This window comes from Clupea harengus, chromosome 5 (assembly GCF_900700415.2).
Source record: "Clupea harengus chromosome 5, Ch_v2.0.2, whole genome shotgun sequence".
Taxonomy (NCBI): domain Eukaryota; kingdom Metazoa; phylum Chordata; class Actinopteri; order Clupeiformes; family Clupeidae; genus Clupea; species Clupea harengus.
Genome location: NC_045156.1, coordinates 4,027,998 through 4,049,344, shown reverse-complemented (window position 1 = coordinate 4,049,344; position 21,347 = coordinate 4,027,998). Strand labels below are relative to the sequence as shown.

General features: G+C 43.0%; 2 protein-coding genes across 3 annotated transcripts; one reads left to right on the top strand and one right to left on the bottom strand.

Annotated features, from left to right (window-relative positions):
* Positions 1 to 240: 240 nt before the first annotated feature.
* Positions 241 to 1,895, bottom strand: LOC105912125 (transcription factor HES-5-like). Its single transcript, XM_012841040.3, has 2 exons — positions 1,525 to 1,895; positions 241 to 1,414 (listed from the first exon to the last, which is right to left on the bottom strand). The coding sequence occupies exons 1-2, from the start codon at positions 1,585 to 1,587 to the stop codon at positions 1,010 to 1,012; spliced, it is 468 nt and encodes a 155-aa protein (XP_012696494.1). The 5' UTR covers positions 1,588 to 1,895; the 3' UTR covers positions 241 to 1,009.
* Positions 1,896 to 7,984: 6,089 nt separating this feature from the next.
* pank4 (pantothenate kinase 4 (inactive)) lies at positions 7,985 to 19,647 on the top strand. 2 transcript variants are annotated; one of them, XM_012841202.3, is made up of 20 exons: positions 7,985 to 8,131; positions 9,114 to 9,196; positions 9,882 to 10,090; positions 10,401 to 10,584; positions 10,702 to 10,794; positions 11,429 to 11,582; positions 12,290 to 12,471; positions 12,653 to 12,734; positions 13,659 to 13,759; positions 14,105 to 14,110; positions 15,258 to 15,413; positions 15,631 to 15,743; positions 16,495 to 16,582; positions 16,843 to 16,994; positions 17,329 to 17,384; positions 17,495 to 17,544; positions 17,916 to 18,020; positions 18,177 to 18,277; positions 18,398 to 18,466; positions 18,812 to 19,647. In XM_012841202.3, the coding sequence occupies exons 1-20, from the start codon at positions 8,011 to 8,013 to the stop codon at positions 19,038 to 19,040; spliced, it is 2,334 nt and encodes a 777-aa protein (XP_012696656.2). In that variant the 5' UTR covers positions 7,985 to 8,010; the 3' UTR covers positions 19,041 to 19,647. The 2 variants fall into 2 exon arrangements, with proteins under 2 accessions (XP_012696656.2, XP_012696655.1); XM_012841201.3 differs by lacking the exon at positions 14,105 to 14,110.
* The last annotated feature ends 1,700 nt before the right edge of the window (positions 19,648 to 21,347 follow it).

The following is a 21,347-nucleotide window of genomic DNA, read 5'->3' as shown; positions in this document are numbered from 1 at the left end:
TAAGCTCCTTTAAAGACATGTTTTTACACTTGTACTGCACCATAATCAGACAGACAGCTTAATATGTGTTATGCATCAGTTCTATGGTGCTAACACCTTTGCAGGGAAATGAAACGGTTCTAATTTCTGACCCGATTTATTGAATTAAAAGTACAATGTGTAGGATTTAGGGGGATCTATTAGCTGAAATGGAATATAGCATTCATAATTATGTTTTCATTAGTATATAATCACCTGTAAATACGAATCATTGTGTTTTTGTTAGCTTACAATGAGCCCTTCATATTGGCCTCTTCTGGAGGACTGAAATGTAACAATCCATCATGGAATTGACAGTGGAAAGAGAGACTCAGGGAAATTTGCAGATATTCATTTATTGTCTTTTTTCTGACTTAAGCCATTTGAAATCACTAAAGATGTTCTATCAACTTCTAACAAAGACACTGTCTATAATTACTTCAATAGGTTTGTCTCTACTGAGACAAGTGAAAGAGGTCTTTCTAAAAGACAATAGAAACTTTATATAACAGCTCTTTGTGGTTATTACAGTACCTAAGAAATACATTTCATAGAAAGCACAAAATGGAAAGAAAGAAAATATATTCAGGTTTCTTAACTCTTAAGAAAGTTTCATATTTCTCCCCTAGTTGAGATATAAAGAAAAAAAATGTCCCTCATTGAGGGAATTCCATTCATAAAATCAGTGGCATTTCCTAAGAAACAAAGTTTCGCTTAAAAGAAAGCAGAGTGGAGTCATTACATTTCAATTACATAGTATTTGAGTTTTTTCATATACAGCTATGAAAATTTCACCCATATGTCTGCTTGAAAGTTTCACAAACTATGGAGTTTGTCACATTTAAAAAGTCTTCACTGAAGACATTCACACTGGTATGGCTTCCTGTGTTTCTTCCTGGAAACATTTTTCATTCTTTTCTGATGAAAAGAAAACATGAAACCTGCATTTGCAGGCTTGACCTTTGTTCAACTTGAACTACTTCATGTTATTCTACCACGGCCTCCAGGGGGCACACTTGGCTGGACTTTTCTCTTTGCTCAGTGTGTGCTGGTCCAACACACTCATCCGAGGCAGGGCTGGCTCTTCTGTGTCCTCATCAGAGGATGGCTTCAGGGTCTGGAGGTGATTCACCACAGTTCCTTGATTTTTTGCCAGGAAGTGATCATCCTCTTGGGCACACCTGGAGAATTCCTGGTTAATAGCATCAGGTGAGGACAATGTATTTTGCTGGAGCCTCTGTCTCAGGAGGCAAACAGTCATCTCCAGGATGTCGGCTTTCTCCAGCTTGGATTCAGGCTGTTGGTTGAGGACCTGTGGACCCAGGAGAGCCTTGAGCTCCTCGATGCAGTTGTTGATGCGATCTCTGCGCATCTTCTCAACAACTGGCTTTCTCTGCTGTAAAGAGAACATAGATGTAATTAATACATTTGGTCTTTGCATATCCAAAAAGTAGGTAGTTAAGCAAATCACCAATAAATCTGAAAGAGATTGGTTCCAATATTTACCTTGTGGTTTAGACCCATGTGTTCCTTTGGGTAATCTGCTGTGGAAGTGATTGTAGGAGCCATAGCTGTAGCTGTAGTAGTTCTCTCTGTGTAGAGTGCATCTGATCAGCACTGGCTTCATCTCCTCTATTTATACTCCCAAATCTCCATATGAATGTGTGGGTCTTGGGCTGGTTGGAGTTTCTCACAGTCAGTAGCCAATGGCTGAGCTGCAGAGGACAATGAGGAGTGTGGAGCTGCCACATGCTGGGGGACAATGGTCAAACCTCAGGGGAACAGGTGCTGGGTTGGGGGTGATGGAGAGAGACCCACAGACCCACTGTGTGGATGTGGGAAAGGACTGACCCTGTGAGGAGAGTCAATCTGCTGCCTGATGTTGGGGTCAATGATGCTGACAGGGCACACGTTACTCACTACTGTACACACGTGTGATTTTATGTGTTCTCATGTCACAGCCTTTAGAGTTTCACAGTCCAAACATTGTGTGTACATTCTACCCTTTAATGTATTTCTATGAAAACAACTGAAAACAAATGATTGAATTTGCGTAATAGTAAAACATTAATGTAATATACTGTAGCAGTTGCATGGTGATATAGCTACAATATTTACAGTGCCCACTCCTTAATCTTATCATTGGCCTCGAATCCTTGCAATTATAACGAGTAGCCTTAGAACAACTTTAATTTTGTAATCAAAATTCTGTTACAATATATATCTTCATAATTCTGTAATCCCCTGACATTGATAATACTTGAAAGTGTTTAATTGTTACTTTTCCCAATACTATACACTTGTCCAGACTTGTCACAAGTGTGCTTAGACAAGGGCTCTACGGAGGCCAGGTGTGACTGGTGCCGTGAGCAGAGCTCCCATCAGAGTTTCCCACGCTGAGCCCTTTAGCCTTGCGTGCTGTGGTCACTAGCGCTGAACAGAGCGTACACAAAGGCTTTTCTAGATCACTGAATGGACCATTAGTGACAGCTAATGGCTGGGTGCTATTTAATGGACATAACCTCCCGGCACCCTCCATCTGGAGGGAGAGAGTATCACTGTCCGGTCGCTCCTCTCAGTATGTTCGTGATTACGTAACATGATATTGTACTGTATGAAAGGAACAGCTCCAGATGTCCCACAGGCATGAAGATCACCCATATTAATTGCTGATATGAGCTTAAATAGATGTCAGGAAAAACTTTGTTTGTTAATTAATTAATTAATTCAGAATGATATGGAAATGGTCCAAAACTCTTATCAGTGGAATATAAATATGCTTAATGTGCTCAAGCTTACTTTGAATGGAAGAGGGATATATGATGTAATTGTGTTGCACGGTTATTTTTTCTCCTATTTAAATCCGGAAATAGTAATACAAAGTATTATTTCATGTTATGCTTTATGTAAGAACTATATGGTGTGATGTAAATGTAGAGAGTGAAAGGTGTTGTATACACAGTCATTATGCTGATAAATTCATCATTGTTGTGTTATTTGTCATTAAGTGATTTTGTAGAGCAAACAAACAAACAATTGATGTTACTTTCCAAAATTGTGTGACTTACAACCTGCCATACTTGTGGCATTGTGGCTGTGTATGCTAATGACCCAGGAACTGGGATTCTCCTCTCCAGAGCTTTCCCACACTCTGCCCATTGATGGGGCTTCCACTGAACAATAGAAGTGTGCCTCCTTAATGCTAATTTATCTCAAGAGAGGGTGTTCCCAACCATGAGAAAGATTTAATGGTTAACTTCTGCTAACATGCTACAACACTTAAGAGACAGATTACCATTGACATATAATATTAAAAATATAAATATATATTTATATATATGCACTGGGTTTTAAAAGTAAAGCTGCTATTTTATTATTGGCTTAATTCATACACCCAGGGGTTGACCAGCAGTATCACCATAAGGTACTGATAGGATTGATTCCCAGGGAATTCATGCACTGATATATTTCCTCAATGACTACAGGTCAGTTTGGGGCAACATATCAAATTAAATGTACAGGCAGGATATTCCTTACTGAGACAACCATGCTGTCCAGACAACCATGCTGTCCAAAAATTGCATTAGTCTGTTTTCTATCAGGTCAAAGATCTTTCAGTGCTGGGAAAAGCTGTGGTAAGGCATCAATAAAAATATTGTGGTGACAGTTGTTCAATTATAAAACATTTGTTTTAATGATAATCATTTTTCACAGTACATACATTTCTTCATTAAACATTTACATTAAATCTCTCAGCTGAATGAAAGCAAATTCAAAAGTACCTTTACATAAAGGCGTATAATAAAACCATAGCACCATGGCTTTTTAAAGAGAATGCCGTTTTTTTCAACAAAAAAAAAGGATATCTTCATAAAAATAATTTTCTCTGTGAGAGAATATAGCAGTAATACCGCAAAGAAATAAATGCTAACATCACATTTCATTGCAACCATAGTAGGGCCACTTTGCTTTGAATAACTTAATTAAGTAAGCAGCATGTTATTCAGCATTCTGTTCTCAGCTGGTGAGGGTGTTTCACCAGTTGGAAATCACAGCAGTGCAACGACAGAGTGAAAAAGTCTCTGATCTGGTCTGAAAAATCCATAGGATGTTTTTGTATCAATTTGGCCTGCATTCCAGGCTCCTCCTCTTGACCGTCAGTTCTGGCAGAGCAGGGGAGTGACATCGTCGTCGGGAGAGGGGAAGAGCCGCAGGATGTCTCTGGAACACCTGGAATAGCCGTTGGGGAAAAGCAGTGCCTTTTTCAGGGTCAGCAGGGAGATGGTCTTCTCCAGCACCTCGGCTGTGGGAACGCCGTTCTGCAGATGCTCCTCGAGAGCGGCCTTCAATTTGTCCACAGTCCTCAGACACTTGCTCTCCAGCCTCTGCAGTTTACACCTGCAACCAGAAATGGCAATAGAAATATTGATTAGTCACTTGTATCAACTCAGACATGACGTAGATTATAAGTAAACATTTTCAGTTTATTAAAGAATTATCTTTTTTTTCTTTTTTTCTTATCTCACCTTGGTGTCTGGGCCTTGATGCTATCCTGGAGAAGGATGTTTGTGTATTCCGGCATGTTTCTTAAATTCTTGGTCTCAGTTGAGCAGGTGGAAGTGGCTGCTTGTTGGATGCTCTTCAGCGAATTTGATTTTCTGAAGGCTGATAGGGATCTATTTATACTCCCTCTTGATACTCAGAGCATCTGACGACCAATCAGAGCTGGGATGGTGGGACAATGGTCAGCACATGATTCTCTCCTGTCAGTTGGAGCATGAAAGGTTTTGCCCATACTGGATGGGAGGGGAGGTAGTCCTCATGCCATCTGTCGGAAGGGACAGTCGTGTTTTCTGTGGGAAAAAGCCTGTAGACAAGCTACCCACGACCCCTGGATTAATTATGTACAGCGTGAAATAATCTCAAACGATTTACATAATAAGGACAACTGGTCTTGTTTATACCAACAGAACATTCTCACTGACAAGAATTGAACTACTGACAAGAATTATCACATAAAATGACAAATTAGTGAAATTATTATAAATATCTATATATGAAAAGGAAAATATTATTGTATTTTGTTCACTTCAATCTCTAACAAGCCCAACGATTTTGCCACAAAAGTAGAAGCAAATGTTTTCTCATACCACATATTGATATGTTATTCTAAATACATCTGTGTGGCTTGAGTTTGTTTTGCTTAAGTATTCATATCTGGTCATCTATTTACACTCTCAGCTATATAAGAATAGGTCATCAGGATGCAAAATGATCAGTTCCTATTAACTTTAAAAATGAACCTAAAGAATGATATACTGAATGTGACCAAAGATAAACATATTTAATTTTTTGCCATTTTCCTATTTTTATTCTCACACACAGACACACACACACACAGGTGCATGCACACACAGACACACACACAGACACACACACACACACACACACACAAAAAGAAAGACTATGCACTGATATGTTCTCACGCCGAAGCTACACCTGAGCCTTCTGATTCCCTTGAGTCAGTCTGGGTCAGAGATGGACTGAGAGATGTGACACACTTCTTTTGTGCTGGGGGCTGAATGGGGTGAATGCAGACGTGTGGGAAGCCTTGTGCCTCAATGTTTCCCAGCTTCAGGGCAAAAAGGAGGGGTGTGTTGTGGGGGCATGGGGGCTAATTTGAGTAGGACAAGAAACAGTGCTGTGCCAGGAGAGAGTGAAGTTATATTTTATAACATTATTAATTCATCAACACTACAATATAAACAAATATTAATTTTCATTAATAATACAATTCCCATAACGCATTTATTTTAATTCGTTCATTCTTGCATAACACACATCCATGATGAAGAATGTGGTCAGCTTTTGACATTGATATAAACATTAGGTAACAGATCAATTCTTTCTGCAGGGTCATGTCTTTCCCAGAGGCACACAGTGGGTCTCTCTCTCTCTCTCTCTCTGGGTCTCTCTCTCTCTCTCTCCCTCTTTCTCTCTCTTCTCTCTCTCTCTCTCTTTCTCCCCATCACCCCTAACCCAGCACCTTGTCCCCTAACGCATGGCCATTGACCCTGCAGTGTAGCATGTGGCAGCTCCATATTGCTTAGTGTCCCCTGAGGTTTAGCCATGGGCCATAAAGTGTGTGAAACGCCAACCTAGCCGGGACTCACACATTCGTATGGAGATGTGGAGGAATATATACAGACCTCTTACAAGTAGACAGTTCCAGTGGTTCTCAGACTCTGAGTCTGCACACAGGGTAACCTTGCTACAGCCCAGACAAAGTGCAATATGACCTCCATATTGTTCTACACATAAGACTAAAATTTAGAGCATACACTGAAAATGTACTCAAAAAGTAAAATTGATCTTCTCTTTACACGTCTGCGTCATATGGTTCCTTAACTATCCACTAAACTCATCACTGGACTGCTCAACTGTCACCAGAGGGAATCATAAAACCTTTTTCACTTGAGTATGGGAATGAAGAGTTAACATAATGGAAGCCAAGCATGCTGGCCAAAGCATGTCTCCCTCTACTGGACGTTATGGTGAGGTACACTTTTCCACGGAACAGCACCATGAGCAACTGAAAATAATCCAGGGGAGTAGAACAGATAGAACAGATACAGGCAGAAAGCCTGCCCTCTACTGCGGTCTCCATATTGTGACACAACCAACAAGAAAGAAGTCAAAGCAATTGCGCCCCCTGGAGGTTGTTGTAATTCACCAACTGGAACTCATTCTGACACTGTTGACTGATAAAGATGGCCAACATTGATAGACTTACTGATAAACTTTTCATGGCAGGCCCAACTTTGATAATAAAACAAAATCACTTTCCTTAAACATTGTTTCTACATTTGCAGTTTAACAGTTCAACATTTTCAATTTAATTTCATCAAGCAGCTAAATCATATCTCTTGTTTAAAACATGTAAACATTATCACACAGTCACACAAGGACTATGGGGCACTACTACAATGTCACCACTCAGCAAGAATAGCCAACATATTTTTGCCAATAAATTGGGTTAAATCTTAAAGGAACACTGCAAGTCCTCTTGAGCACATACATTTTTCAGTGTTTTAGTCATTGGTCTATATTGTGTTGCTAATGTATGTTACATGTCTGTCTTTAATTTAAAAATATATTCTTGTGTTTAATTATTCTTTACCTGCAGTAAAACCAAGATGATCATGTTAAGGAAGGCACAAATGTGTTGACGTTGTTGGTGAACCCAGGTAAAGTGCATTTTAATGTACTACAAATCTACTTTCATAAGCAAGTACATTTCTAGCACATTATTGTTTTGTGTGATAAATATAAGTCCATTTATTTTTTTACAAATGTACTGATTAGAAGTACATTTCTACCTCAGTAGTACTTAAATGTACTTAATATAAGTACACTAATCATGATGCAACACAGTGATTCACAACTTTTGAAAATGTTCAAAAAACTTGGCGGACAATAGTAGTGGTTTCTGGCAACTCCAGTTCCAGCAGTGAATACAAATGTAAGTATGTGCAGCATAATTGTGTGTGCAAAGTACATAATTACATAACAAGAAAATAGCACACATTTAGTACATTCATCATGAACCCAACAGAGGTTCTTCAGTTATACTTAAGCCCATTCGTTGGTGGCTAAGTATGCCATCTTCAGCCATACTAAATTACACATTAAAGCCCCGTTGGTGCAGGCACTAGGTGTGCCAAATATCCATATCTTGCGAAAATTATAATTTACAAATGATTCATGAGAGCTTGTCACCGCTTCTTTTTTGACTCGATCGTGCAGGTTTTCAATAATATTACCTGAATGTTGAGCATGACTGAAGGCTAATTGATTGTACCGTACGCTCATTCAGTTACCCATTCAAGGCTGATTTCAGTGACAGACCTCACCTAAGATTCTGTGTTCATGTGCGTCAAGACGTGTATTCATTACGCATGCTGCGTGCTGTTGGCAAACAAGTTTTCCAATATGGCGGGTCACGTTGGTGGGACTGAAGGGGGAAGAAATAGCATGGATAAAAGCATCACACTCCCACCGGACGAAATCTTTCGGAATTTAGAAAATGCAAAGAGATTCGCTATTGACATAGGTAAGCATTCACAGGACTGAATTCTTCCAGTGGTTGTTTTATAAATTGCGAGCACATGTGGAGCTCATATGACTGTAATGTTACTGGCTGCAAGGTGTAAGTCAACATTAACCCTGGAGCAAACAGTAAAAAGTTAGCCATGGTATCATATTGCTTTTTATCTGACAAGCTCATGAACTGTACTGTGCTTGGCCCACATATTTGCTTTCCCGTCGTGTAACGTTATAAATGACCTTTGTCAACAGCTTTAATGATAACGTCCATACCTGTGCAACCACTTTGCTAGCTAGTTAGCGATATAGCTATAATGAACCTTGGTTTGGAAGTTAACGCTATTCCCCTATCGTTAGTTGACATGATATATTATTTGTTTTGGAGGGGTATGAAATGTTGGAAACCAACTTTGCTCTTTGACCCCGATGGGTTTTCAATTTGGAAAGCATTGATATAGCTATATTACGACTCACTGGTCATGTCATATGAGGTTTATGGATCGACTTGTGTCATTAATGGGGTTCAGACCATCAAAGCTTAGTTCAATCTTATATGCGGCTGGATGCTATAACGTCTTCAAAGAGTGCAGATCTGATTTCAAAATCACAACGCCCCAAACGGTGTGCATGATCTTGCACTTTGTGTGAACACTGGGAATATATCTAAGGCAATCACTAGACAATTGAACGTTTCTCGCTAGCTGAATCACTGAATCAGCTGAATTGCCCGCCGTGGGAAACTCCCAATAGGACATTGTTTCCTGTGTATAACTAAAATATCATATGAAAACGATCAGAAGCCTTGCTGGAGAGTAGCCTAACATATGGTTTAATACCGGAAATATATATAGCATTTGTGAAATAGGCCATCTCGCTAGCTAAATCACTCCACCCAATGTCGACATTGTAATCAGAGCCACTTTTGAATGACTTGTAAACAAAATGCAGCCAGTTGCGGCTGAACGTCCTGTATTTTTTTCACCTGATAGGTGGTTCATTGACAAAGCTCGCTTATTACTCAACGGTGCAGCACAAAGTGGCCAAAGTAAAGTCATTTGATCATTCAGTCAAGGTAAGCTTTCTTTTTAATCTGTTATCTATTCGTTGACCTTTTTGTTTTACACAATGAACTATTCTTCAGACTTTCAGTGTAGCTGTCAACTGAGTGCAATATCCGGGTTTTACAGTGAAATCTTTGTTTGAGAAAAGAACACAGTTTCTTCGCAGGCTGCAGTGGTAAACAGCTGAACTGACACTGAGCACTGTGTGGCATCTCAACCATCGGGTTTGGATGACTTGTGCTGAATTGAACAATCCAGGCTATTTTATCCGCCTCAATACGTTCAACTCCCACAGAATGAGACTGCAGTGTTGTGAAAATAAAGGCATTAGCTGCCCAATTGCTCTTCTATGCCTTGTTTTGGCAGGATTGAGCCCCATCAGATTATTTCAGAGCAGAGATGTATGTTTTCATTCTCGAGGAATGAGCCTACTCAGGCAGCTGTAAAAGACAGTCATTTTTTGGACATTGGTCTGGTTCAATGCACAGTAATAAATTGCTTCATATAGGACAGTGCCAGTCAGTTGGCAATGGAAGTCCTTGTGATAGTGTTTAGGGTGCCGCTGGAGAACTGTACACACGGGTTGGGAATGAAGTCTGCTGTTCCAGTATTCTGGAGCCCTGGCTGCAGTGCTGGTGTTTATCTTGTTTTATCTTTTGCTGTAGGTCATATAATCACTGTTTTCTGCATATGTAGGAGGCAGAAGGGGATCCTGTTTATGAAATTTCTGTGCAAGAAGAGATCACTGCTCGACTCCACTTCATCAAGTTTGAGAATGCATACATCGAAACTTGTCTGGACTTTATTAAAGACCACCTGGTCAACACCGAAACCAAAGTCATTAAAGCCACGGGTGGAGGAGCGCACAAGTTCAAGGACCTGATCGAGAAGAAGCTCAAACTCAAGTGAGTGCATACACTGCACCACATATCCTGTTGCTCCCAGTGTTGTTCTGCCAGGCATAAGACATAGTTGGCATGCAGAGTTGCTGCTCTTTGGAATTTGCCAGATTGATTACTACAGCCACACTGTGATGACATTTTTATTTGCCGATTGCAAAACCCAGAAGAATCTTTCAGACTTTTTCTTTATCTTGGTTAGTAATAGCTACCTGGATGTAAAGGCGCAGCTAAAACATTTCTCTAAGCATGTGTTTCTTATAGATTGTTTAGACTAAGTTCCTTTCAAGTACATCTTTCGCTTTGTTTCTGTCAGAGTGGACAAAGAAGATGAAATGACATGCTTGATCAAGGGCTGTAACTTTGTTCTGAGGAACATCCCCCATGAGGCTTTTGTTTACGCCAAACATGCTGACCCAGAGTTCCGCTTCCAGAACACGCACCCCGACATCTTCCCTTACCTGCTCATCAACATTGGCTCAGGGGTGTCCATCGTTAAGGTAAACATCTCCCCTGTTAATATAGAGTATACGTACAGATACCTGAGCAAGTACTACAGCCTGTGGATATTTCTTGGTGTGCAGTTTACCACCGTGTGTGTTTGTGGCTGGTTTTAGGTGGAATCGGAAGACAAATTTGAGCGCGTAGGAGGGAGTTCTATTGGTGGGGGAACTTTCTGGGGTCTTGGGGCCCTGCTCACCAAAACAAAGGTAACAGACTGTCTCTTCGATATGCCATGGCTCCTATTTGAGTACTACTTGATCAGGTTACAAGTCTGTCTTGTTTGGGACATCAGATTTGGCTTTGACCTCTAAATCACAACTAAGCAAGGCAGTAACATCCAAAGCAACTATGCCAAAGAGAAATGTCAGTTTTGATGTTTCATTGTGTAATTGCTCTGACCTTGATGATGGATTTACAAATAGTGTACCTTGCTCATGTGTTTGTCCGTGTTTGTTTAGCTTTCTTTGCTATGTGCAGTTCTGTACATCTGTGTCAGAATTGACACAGCCTAGTTGTACAATATCCTGTGTCCTTCCTTCCCTTTCTCTAGTGTTCTTGTCATTTTCTCTGCATCGTATTGGACAGAATGAAGTGGGAGTGAGCTTTTTCCCATGAGGATGGCCTCTGCTGTGTTTGCTTATCTGATTGCTGGCTTGTACTCGTCGTGCAACCTCTGGCATACATGCTTGCTGAACTATGCATTGCCCTCAAGCCTGCGTAGGTCCACATTTAACCATGGCACAATCTCTCTCTTGCTCTCTCTCTGTTGCTCGTTCTCTCTCTCTCTCTCTCGCTCTCGCTCTCTCTCTCTCTCTCTCTCTCTCTCTCTCTCTCGTTTAGAGGTTTGACGAGCTGCTTCAGCTGGCCTCCAGAGGGCAACACTCCAATGTTGACATGCTGGTGAAGGATATCTACGGTGGGGCGTACGAGTCCTTGGGCTTAACTGGCGACCTCATCGCCAGCAGCTTCGGGAAATCAGCCACTACAGACAAACGTGAGCCTGGATTCTTTCATCTTGCAACACAGCAGGCCTGTTCCTGCTGACAGTGGGTCGGTCAAAAGTGTCTTATGAAAAGGACAAAACCAGCCAACAGCACGAACGTACTAGAAATCCATAAATCAGTTCTCAAACTGGTTGCTGGTCACCTAAAGTTATTTATTACCCTAGTTATCAACAGGGTTTCAGTCAGTTTAGTTTTAAGTCAAAAGTCCGGCCATGTTTTCAACTGAAAGAATTGTGTACCCTTAGTTGGAAATGCCTCTGTAGTGCAGCATAGCAAAGTGACTGGAGTGAGATTTACTTTATCATCTCAGTTATGGCCACATAAGTTCTTGTCCACTATGCCTATTTGGCCTCCTTCTTACTGCTTATATACTGTCCACTTCCACTCTTGCAGCCATAAAATCATGACAGAGGAAAACGGTGCAGAGAACAAGGCCCTCTTGCATGAGGAGTGACCTTTCACCCAGTTCCACGGTCTTGTCGTCTCTGGTGTGCTGTTACTATTGAGAAATGTACTATCAAAGACTGCCAAGGGCAACTAGTCAAACAGTCAGTTGTTGTTGCCTTCTGTAAATCAAGATATTTTGGTCTGTGCACCCCAACCTGACTGGAGAGTCCTAATGTGATCCTTCTGTAGATCCTTCTCTGCACTGCAGTGTGCTTTATTACCCATATCTGTGTCCTCTCGCCCTTGCCAGAGTTCTCCAAAGAAGACATGGCCAAGAGTCTTTTGCACATGATCAGCAACGACATTGGCCAACTGGCCTGCCTCTACGCCCGCCTGCACAACCTCAGCACGGTCTACTTCGGGGGTTTCTTCATCCGGGGCCACCCGGTTACCATGCACACCATCACCTACAGCATCAACTTCTTCACCAAGGTGAGCCCTGCATCCATATTGTTGGTCGTGTTGGGGCCTTTAGAGCTGGAGGGATGGTGGGAAATGCTGGCCTTCTTGGCTGTTCTTCTCACTGTGTGTGTGTGTGTGTGTGTGTGTGTGTGTGTGTGTGTGTGTGTGTGTGTGTGTGTGTGTGTGTGTGTGTGTGTGTGTGGTTTGGCAGGGTGAAGTCCAGGCACTCTTCCTCAGGCATGAGGGATATCTGGGAACCATTGGAGCTTTCCTGAAAGGAGCAGAGGAAGACAGTGAGTGGTCATCAGCAATGAGTCTCTCTTATTTTTTTTATTTTTTTTTAACTTTCTTAACTTTTATTCCATATATTTATCTAATCAATAATTTCATCCAAAGCAAAGTACAGCTCTTGAACCAGGTAGAACAACTGGGGTGTGCAAACAGAAAGCTCTGGTGATTGGTAGAGTGGAACTATAAAATAACTTGCCTGCTCTGGATTGACAACATTTGTGTGCTTGAACCTGCTTGGGCAAATAAGAAACCAGTCCTGAAACAAAACCAGCTTTTGTTTATCAGGCATACTCAGGAATACAGGGGGGGTATTATAATGCTGCACTCTTCACGCAAACCATAAATAACATAGTTTTGAAATGTAGAACTGTTTTGAACTCCAGGCTCTGAAGGGCGTGGGATGGCTGGGCACAAAGAGCATGTTGGCCATGTAGGAATTTGTTTCTCTTGGCCCATTCTCCCCTGTGAGTATCACCGTGTTATTACCAGAAAGGATATTGCATTTCAGGACCTCTTCTTAAGCCAAGGAAGTCTTGCAATTCTCTCTGAGTCTCACCATTAAAACTGAATGGAATCTTGTACTACGCATCATCTCTGTTAGAGGAACACACACACACACACACACACACACACACACACACACACACACACACACAGACACACACAGGGACCAAAGCCTAAACCCTGGCACTCAGTGCAATGGGTTTCCATGGTGACCTTGATGCACCCATGCACTGACCTTAAAGATCAGCCTCAGTTGTCAACACGCCCTGGTTCAAGAGCTGCTGTGATGCAGATATCAACTTATAACTAATGTACACTGTCAGAATGTGGACTGCATTAAACACATCTGGTTAGGGAGATAACAGCTGTGTGTGTGTGTGTGTGTGTGTGTGTGTGTGTGTGTGTGTGTGGGTGTGGTTCAGACCCTAACCAGTACAGCTGGGGAGAGAACTACGCTGGGAGCTCGGGCCTCATGAGCGTGTCTCCAGACATCAACCCCATGCAGCGAGCACGCAGTGGAACCGTACGTCCACCACATTTGCACTACATAGAACCTTCAGAAGGCACTGGAATGGAACCATACATGTATACAGCTACTTTTGTGATAATGACTTTACTGCAGTAGGGTGATGTGATGAGCTGTTTATCTCTACTCTCAGTTACTTTACCGTGTGACCAGAAGCAGAGTGTCCTATGTGGTCATTGTCAACTTGTATCCATGCCAGTGCTGAAGTTCTCTTTTCCATTACTTTTTTTTCTTTTTCCTGAGGACTTTCCTCCCAACATTCTCCATGTTCACTTTCTTTTTACACGCCATCCTGTCTCCTTCTGTTCCTGTCTTTCCTCCCTCCTCTGTTTTCCCGCTCAGTTCTCCGTAAGTACCATGTCTGCTGTGGTGGGCTTCTCTGCTGGCCAGAGTTGAAGGCTGCTGGATTGTTCATGCCGTTTGCTTCATTACTTTCTTTTGCAGCAATGGGGCCATTAGAATTAGATCCGCTACCACGCATAGCGTTATTTCATTTATTTGTGTGTACATGGAGTTGTTGGCTTCACTAATGATGTGCTTTTGAGTTATTGGACAGCTAAGCTAACTTGCGTCAGAGGGCCCCTAGTTTCATTGCTCAGCAACACGCAAAGTCCGTCGCGCATGAACTACAGGTATTGTGTGGCATGTGGGAGCCCGTGTTTACGCTTAAGATCTTGCTCGTGGTATTAAATTAGCAAATTGATTTTGCCACGTTATTAAATTAGCTTTAGTTCATGCTCGGGGGACTGCCAGTTGCCCGTCAATGACATTAGGGCCCACTGTATTTTGAGTAGTTTGGATACACCCATGTACAAGCTTAGGAGTTCTGTGTGTGCCTTTCTGTGTAGTACCTGTACAGCTCTGTTTGTTTGGTGTCATCTGGGCATTCGCTCAAGCTGTACAGACGGTTATAGTCCCAGATACTTTGGTGGTTTGGCGGTGTGGTTGCAAGCTACTTCACTTACACAAGACTTGGCTTAACATGGAATGAGGACTGTGTTAGTGTGGAGGATTGGTCTGCAACATGATCCATCGCCTGTAGTAAATCCGAGAGTGTGTGTGTGTGTGTGTGAACATTCCTGGTGCATGTTTGTCATGTTTGCGTGTGTAGATCACAGAGTGAAAACACAATACGTACATAGTTATGTCATATTGCACAACCAGTTTTATCACCATCTCTGCCAGTCACATTCGTGTCCTTAAAAACCCTGTGTGTTGGGTTGGCATTGAGAAGATATGGAACTTCCTGCTTCACAAGGTAGAAGTAATAACAATGGTCTGTGTCCAACATATACATTTGTAAATTGGCACGCCCCTAGTAGGCCTGATAACAGCTGTTAATTGGTGATAATATAATATATTTCTCAGAAATGTTGCTGTTTTTCCCTTCTGAATCAGAATGGGTCCCCTCATGGGACAGAGCTGTGGGTTGCTGTCTGAGCAGTATGTTAGGTCCTGGTGTTAAGCCCGGTCTCCGCTGTCTTCCCGTCCTCAGTTTGACATGCTGGAGATGGACCGGCTGGAGAGGCAGCTGGTCAACCTGCCCCTGCTGCAGGATCCGTCCTCCTACATCCCCGACACAGTGGACCTCACCGAAGACTCCCACGCCAGAGAGTACTGGCTCTCCTGCTTCGAGGAGGCGCTGGATGGGGTACTTCATATGTCTCTCTCTCTTGCTCTTGCTCTCTCTCTCTCTCTCTCTCTTGCTCTCTCTCTCTCTCTCCTTCCTTCTTTTGTTTGTTGACTCATGCCTTGTCTTTTGATGAAAATGAAAATTTGAATTGGCTTCTAAGTCATTTCACAGGCCCTTCTCCACGGTGGTCTGTCGTGAGTCTTTCAGCTAATTGGTCTGCTCTCTGTGTGCTCAGGTGGTGAAGCGCGCTCTGGCGAGCCAGCCAGACATCCTGGAGGCAGCGGAGCGAGCGGAGAAGTTTCGGCAGAAGTACCGGCACAAGCTGCAGACACTTCGCCAACAGCCTTTGTAAGAGCCCTCCGGCGACCTCAGATCTGTCTCCCAAACAAACGATATTACCAAAGGGCTTTGCCAAAGCATGCAGGATCAAATCTGACATAAGTCTTTCAGTCTTACTGTGGCTGCTGTAGGCTTGTGAGAGGAAAGAGGGTAGTAGAGTTTGCAACTTTATTTCTAATCTGTTCACAAAATAACATAAACACCGTATAATAAATCCATTTGGACTGAAATTGATTTGTTAAAAGCTTATCCTGACATCCCTAGACTGACCCGTATTTAGTGATGAGCTCGATCTTGGGTATTGCTATTCATGTCTGCCTGTCTTTCCACTGTAAATGACTGCAGTGATGCTGCCAATGGTTAGTATCTATGTGGCTGAAAACCCATGGCTGATTTGAAAACTGATGTACAAATGCTGCAATTGCTTGCTATTCTATGCATATCTGTGTCTATGCATGGGTCATTACTGTGTGTGTGCGTTTGTGTGTGTGAGAAAGAGAGTGTGAGTGAATGTGTATGGGTGTGCCCCAGTTTGGCTGTAGTTTTCGTGCTGATGTGTGTGTCCCAGCTGTTTATACTTGTGTGTCTCTTCCTGTCTGTGGAGTGTGTGTGTGTGTGTGTGTGTGTGTGTGTGTGTGTGTGTGTGTGTGTGTGTGTGTGTGTGTGGGCGCCACATGTTGGCCATATGAGTTTGTGTGGCTTGTGAAGTGTTTGTTGTTTGTTTTTCGCTAACGTAGCATTCGTTTGCTCTTATCTTCAGTGCTTACGGATCCCTCACTGTCCGAAGTCTACTAGACACGAGGGAGCACTGCCTAAACGAGTTCAACTTTCCTGACCCCTACTCAAAGGTTGAAATCCCGTTCAAAGTGTTGTTTGTCTTAGAGCGCTGTCATGCTACATCATTGCCTCCTGTAGCATGTCCTCGTTGCAGAAGCTGAAACACATTTGTCCCTGATCAGGCACTTATCTACCAGATTTGGCCCAGATCAAATCGTAGAATAGTTGAGCCGCCAGCCTTTAGCATGGGTTTGACTTTTCTCTCACTCTCTCCCTCTCCCCCCTCTCTCTCTCCCACTCCCCACCCCCATCCCCCCTCTGTGCCTGGCAGATTAAGCAGCGTGAGAACGACATGGCGCTGAAGTACTACCAGAAGGTGGTGAGGGCTCTGGAGGACCTGAGCTGGGAGCAGAGGCAGTTTGCCCTGGTCAGGGGCCTTCTGGCGGGCAACGTGTTCGACTGGGGGGCTAAAGCCGTCTCTGAGTGAGTGAGAGGGCCGGAACCAGGGGCGCACATGTTGTGACACGCTGAGAAAGAGGGAATTGAGAGACTGTGTGAGTGAGTGAAAGGGTGTGCGAGCGCAGTGACAGAGGGGGAAGAAGGGGAAGGAGAGAGGGATGGAGGGAGGGAGGGAGGATTAAAGGAAGAGAGAATGGTGTTGGGAGAGAATGACATGGCAGCGTAGGAATGCAGGTTCTGGAAATTTACATGTCAGCAACCTGATGATGTTTGCGTAGATTTGGTTTCAGTGTATTTGTAATAATGTAATAATCTGGCTTCATTGTCACTGGCTGACCCTTCACTAATTCATTTTCAGTGTTCTAGAGACAGACCCAGGCTTTGGGTTTGAACAGGCTAAGCAACAGCTGCAAGGTAATGAAATGAATGCTCGCATTAATCTGTATTTTGCTCCTCTTGAGAATCCAATCCCATTTAGCTGAATATTGCAAAACTGATAAATGACTTCCTTTTAAACTTGACAGAAAGGCCATGGCTTGTGGATGCCTACAACCAGTGGATTGAGAGGTTGAAGGTATTTAAAAAAGTCAGACTTTAAAGACACTCTACTCGTAGTAGTTATCTCAGTAGTACATGGATAGATCAGTTCATTTTCATAGATAAATATACTTAAAAAAAAAAATCTCATTACAAGCAAAACACACCCCATAAAGGCACAGAAGTGCATAGTATGCACAAAGACAGAAGAAGATTGTGCTCTATGAATGTCTCATTTTAATCTCTTCTTATACTGATGTTGTCTAATGTGCCGACATTTGTAAATGCACTGTAAGTAGTTTTAGTTTGAAAATGTTGACTTGTGACTGTGATGTGCTTTGTGACACTGTGACCTCTGCTTCTGAAGACCTGTGATTGAGTTCCATCCATGCTGGCTTTGTTTTGCAGGGCGAGCCTCATAAATGTGCATTGTTTTTCGTAGATAATAGTGGGATAGACATCATATTGGGAGTTTTCCCATTTGTTAGAGAACTCCTCATCCGTGGCACACAGGTAAGATTCTGGAATCTTCTTTCATGTTTTTTTCTTCTAGAAGCCATTGTTGCTCCTGTGTTGCTCTGTGGCAGGACAATGTACTCTCAACAAGCGCTGTTAACCACACCGGTGCTCGTCATCTTGTCTTGTGTTCTTACATGTGATCTGTGCTAGGTTGTGCTCGCCAGTAACTCTCTACCGGCTCTGAACGACGTGACCAACAATGAGCTACACATTTTGACAGAAAGAATCGCTGGCATGGACCCCGTCATCCAGTGAGTGTAGAATACGTTACCGGGCCCAGCGAAGGGCTTGCGGTGTGTGGGTTTGTTTGGGATTTTGCGCTTCCCTGCAATGCCCATATTTTTAATTTTTTTTCTCCCCTTGTTTCGCAGGGCTGCTGTCAAGGACGACAGGCTGACTTTGGTTCAGAGTGGCTCCAGCTCACCTTGCCTAGACCTGAGGTAAGAGCTGAAAGTTAGCTTGTGCGGTTACGGCTCTGTAGCAGAGAAGGCCATGGTTTTCAAAAGCATTGCTTGGTGTTGCATATTTCTGTGTCATATTTCTACAGCAGTAAATCAATATTAAAAGCCCAGCTTTGATAATGAAGCCTGTGCCACAGTATTGGATTGGGTCTGATTTGCAGTATTGCTCTCTGCACATTGTCCACCTTAAAAGTGAAATCCATCATTTCTTGTGCAGGCCTGTTTCGCTAGAGGCTGAAACCAGTTGTACACATTTCTCTCTCTCTCTCTCTCTCTCTCTCTCTCTCTTCTTTTTTTAAAAACAACCTCTTTTACCTCCTCCAGCCGTCTGGACAAAGTCCTGGCCACGGTGGTGCGGGAGCGGCGGACGGACCTGGTGATCATCGAGGGCATGGGCCGCGCCATCCACACCAACTACTACGCGGCGCTGAGCTGCGAGAGCCTCAAGCTGGCCGTCATCAAGAACTCCTGGCTTGCCGACCGCCTGGGCGGCAAGATCTTCAGCGTGGTCTTCAAGTTCGAGGTGCCGCCCAAGACGCAGGGGCTGCACTAGCAAGGCCGGCCCTGCGCCACAGACCACTGAATAAGCTCCATAACTAGGAGGAGGAGGCCCCGTTGTTAAGGAGGAGGCTAAAGTCAGGATGTGTGTGTCAGTGTTTTTGATTGTATGGAGGAGAAGGTGTGGGGTTCGTGGGGTGGGAGAGCTCAAGGATGTTTGGGTGGAGTCACATTTGCCTTGTCAGTCAAAAAAATGAATCCGCCCTGACGCAGTGTTGCTTAGCGAACGTGCTAAACCCTGACCCCTTGAAATTGAATGTGTTGATTAATCAAAACAAAACTAAGTAAACAGAAAAAACTAAATGAAAACGGAAGCAAATCAGCCTAGTGTTGCGGCAGTAGCGATCACATTTGATTAGATATTTTTGTTCTTGGTGGTGACGTGGTCATACGGATGGGCGAAAGGATGAAATGATTCCCTGTGCTCTGTGCCATATCCATCCCCAGTAGGCAAATCACCCCACAAGTGCACCTCTGTATTTTAACAGCAGTCCTCACAGCAGCAGGGGGAATTCTGGTCTCTCACTTTGGGGGACTTTTTTTTTTTTATTATTATTATTGTGATTTAAACAAAAATTAGGTGTTATGATTTTAACTGTTGGTGAACTGCTTGTTCTGGATCATGAATTTTACAGCACAGACCTGTTGTGTAAACAGACAGATGAAGCCCTGCAAACAACTCTGTAAGCCAGTACAGGACATTTTACTCACTTGAGGTTTGCGTTTCTGTACGACTGCCTCTTTTTCCCTATAGCAGTGCAGCGTCTGTTCACAGAACACCTGCTTTGGCTTCACGACAGTGTCATCTCCCTGGCAGCGTAGGCGTTGTTCTGGATTATAAAATAATAATATATAGCCTATATATGCTTTGTGTCAGCACATTGATTATGGTTTCTAGTGGCAAACTGGTTATTGTGTGTATGTTAGTACCTGTGCCTTGAGGTTTTGTTCAGATCCCATTGGGGTTGAATCAAAATGAGATGAATCAGGTGTTGGAATCTCCTTACTCTGCCAAAATCAGAAGTAGTATTTTCCCACAGACTCGCCTCTTTGTGACATGGTCATTCAGTTGTCTTAAGGGAAAAAAAAAAAAAGATTTAAAAAAATAAACACAGATACTCCGGACTAATACCGTTTTCATTTTCCTTGTGAAAATAGGCTCGGTATGAAGCACTTTGTGTTTGTGTGGAGTTGACCGTGAAATCTACCACTAGGTGTCAGTGTGTACATGTAGTAGATCCCACACAACATGAAACTGACTTGTTGGGAGTCTCTCGTTTCAGGAAGTCTAGTCTTGACTGGTGGGTGGTGCTCTGTCGTAATTCAGTCACAAGGCACTAATTCTCTCTCCAGGCTTTTATTGGGTGTGATCTTGTGCGGTCAATGAATGTCCACTTCCCTTAACTTCAGGGGGGTGTACTAAGTACGCAAATTTAGTGACAAACCCGGGCAAGTTAGCTCCGAGTAACTGGTAATCCTCTTAAAAGAAGAGCCCTGTGGCTTCATACTCATGGGGCTCTTCGGTTGGCTCCTCTTTTAGGAGGTGTACCACTTCCTCGGAGTTAACCTTACCCAGGGTCGTCTCTAAAGCGCGTGTTGGTACACCCCCCAGGGTTGGGCTCAGGGTTCATACTGCACTGCACCCGTACTATAACACTGTCCCCTGAGAGGAGGAATGTATCAGTAGTCAGTGGGACTCTTTTTGTGTGTGTGTGTGTGTCTCTGTTTGTATGTGTGTGTAATGTGTTATACGTTTGTGTGTGTGCGCTCAGATGTTAAGCTGCAATTGCCTGTGGTTGTCACTGTCTTGTGTGACTGTTTATTTGAGTGTTGTTCGTTCTCTCTCTCTCTGTCTCTCTCTCTGTGTGTGTGTGTGTGTGTGTGTGTGTGTGTGTGTGTGTGGATTTAGTTGGTCCACACCATCTTCAGGGCTAACAAGTTGGGAGCACCTTCAAGCTCTTTCGTGTCTTTTGGAGTGACGCACAAGAGAGTCTGCGTCTGTTAACACATTTGTGTACTTGAGAGCAAGTTAAGTGTACCAATACACCATAGTGGTGCTGGTGAAAGTGTGTGTGTGTGTGTGTGTGTGTGTATTAAAGAACATGCGTTCAGTCCACCATGTTCTATTGTTGTTTTTCAGAAAGACTCTTTGCCCTCTCTGATTTGTGTTAAGTCTGAAAAGTGTGTCAGACCAAAGCTGCTGGTTTTATGTCCTTCTGTGTGTGTATCCAAAGCTTTATTTGCTGTGTCCATAAGACTCTCTTGTGACATTTTTGTATGATCATATGTAAATACACTGTAA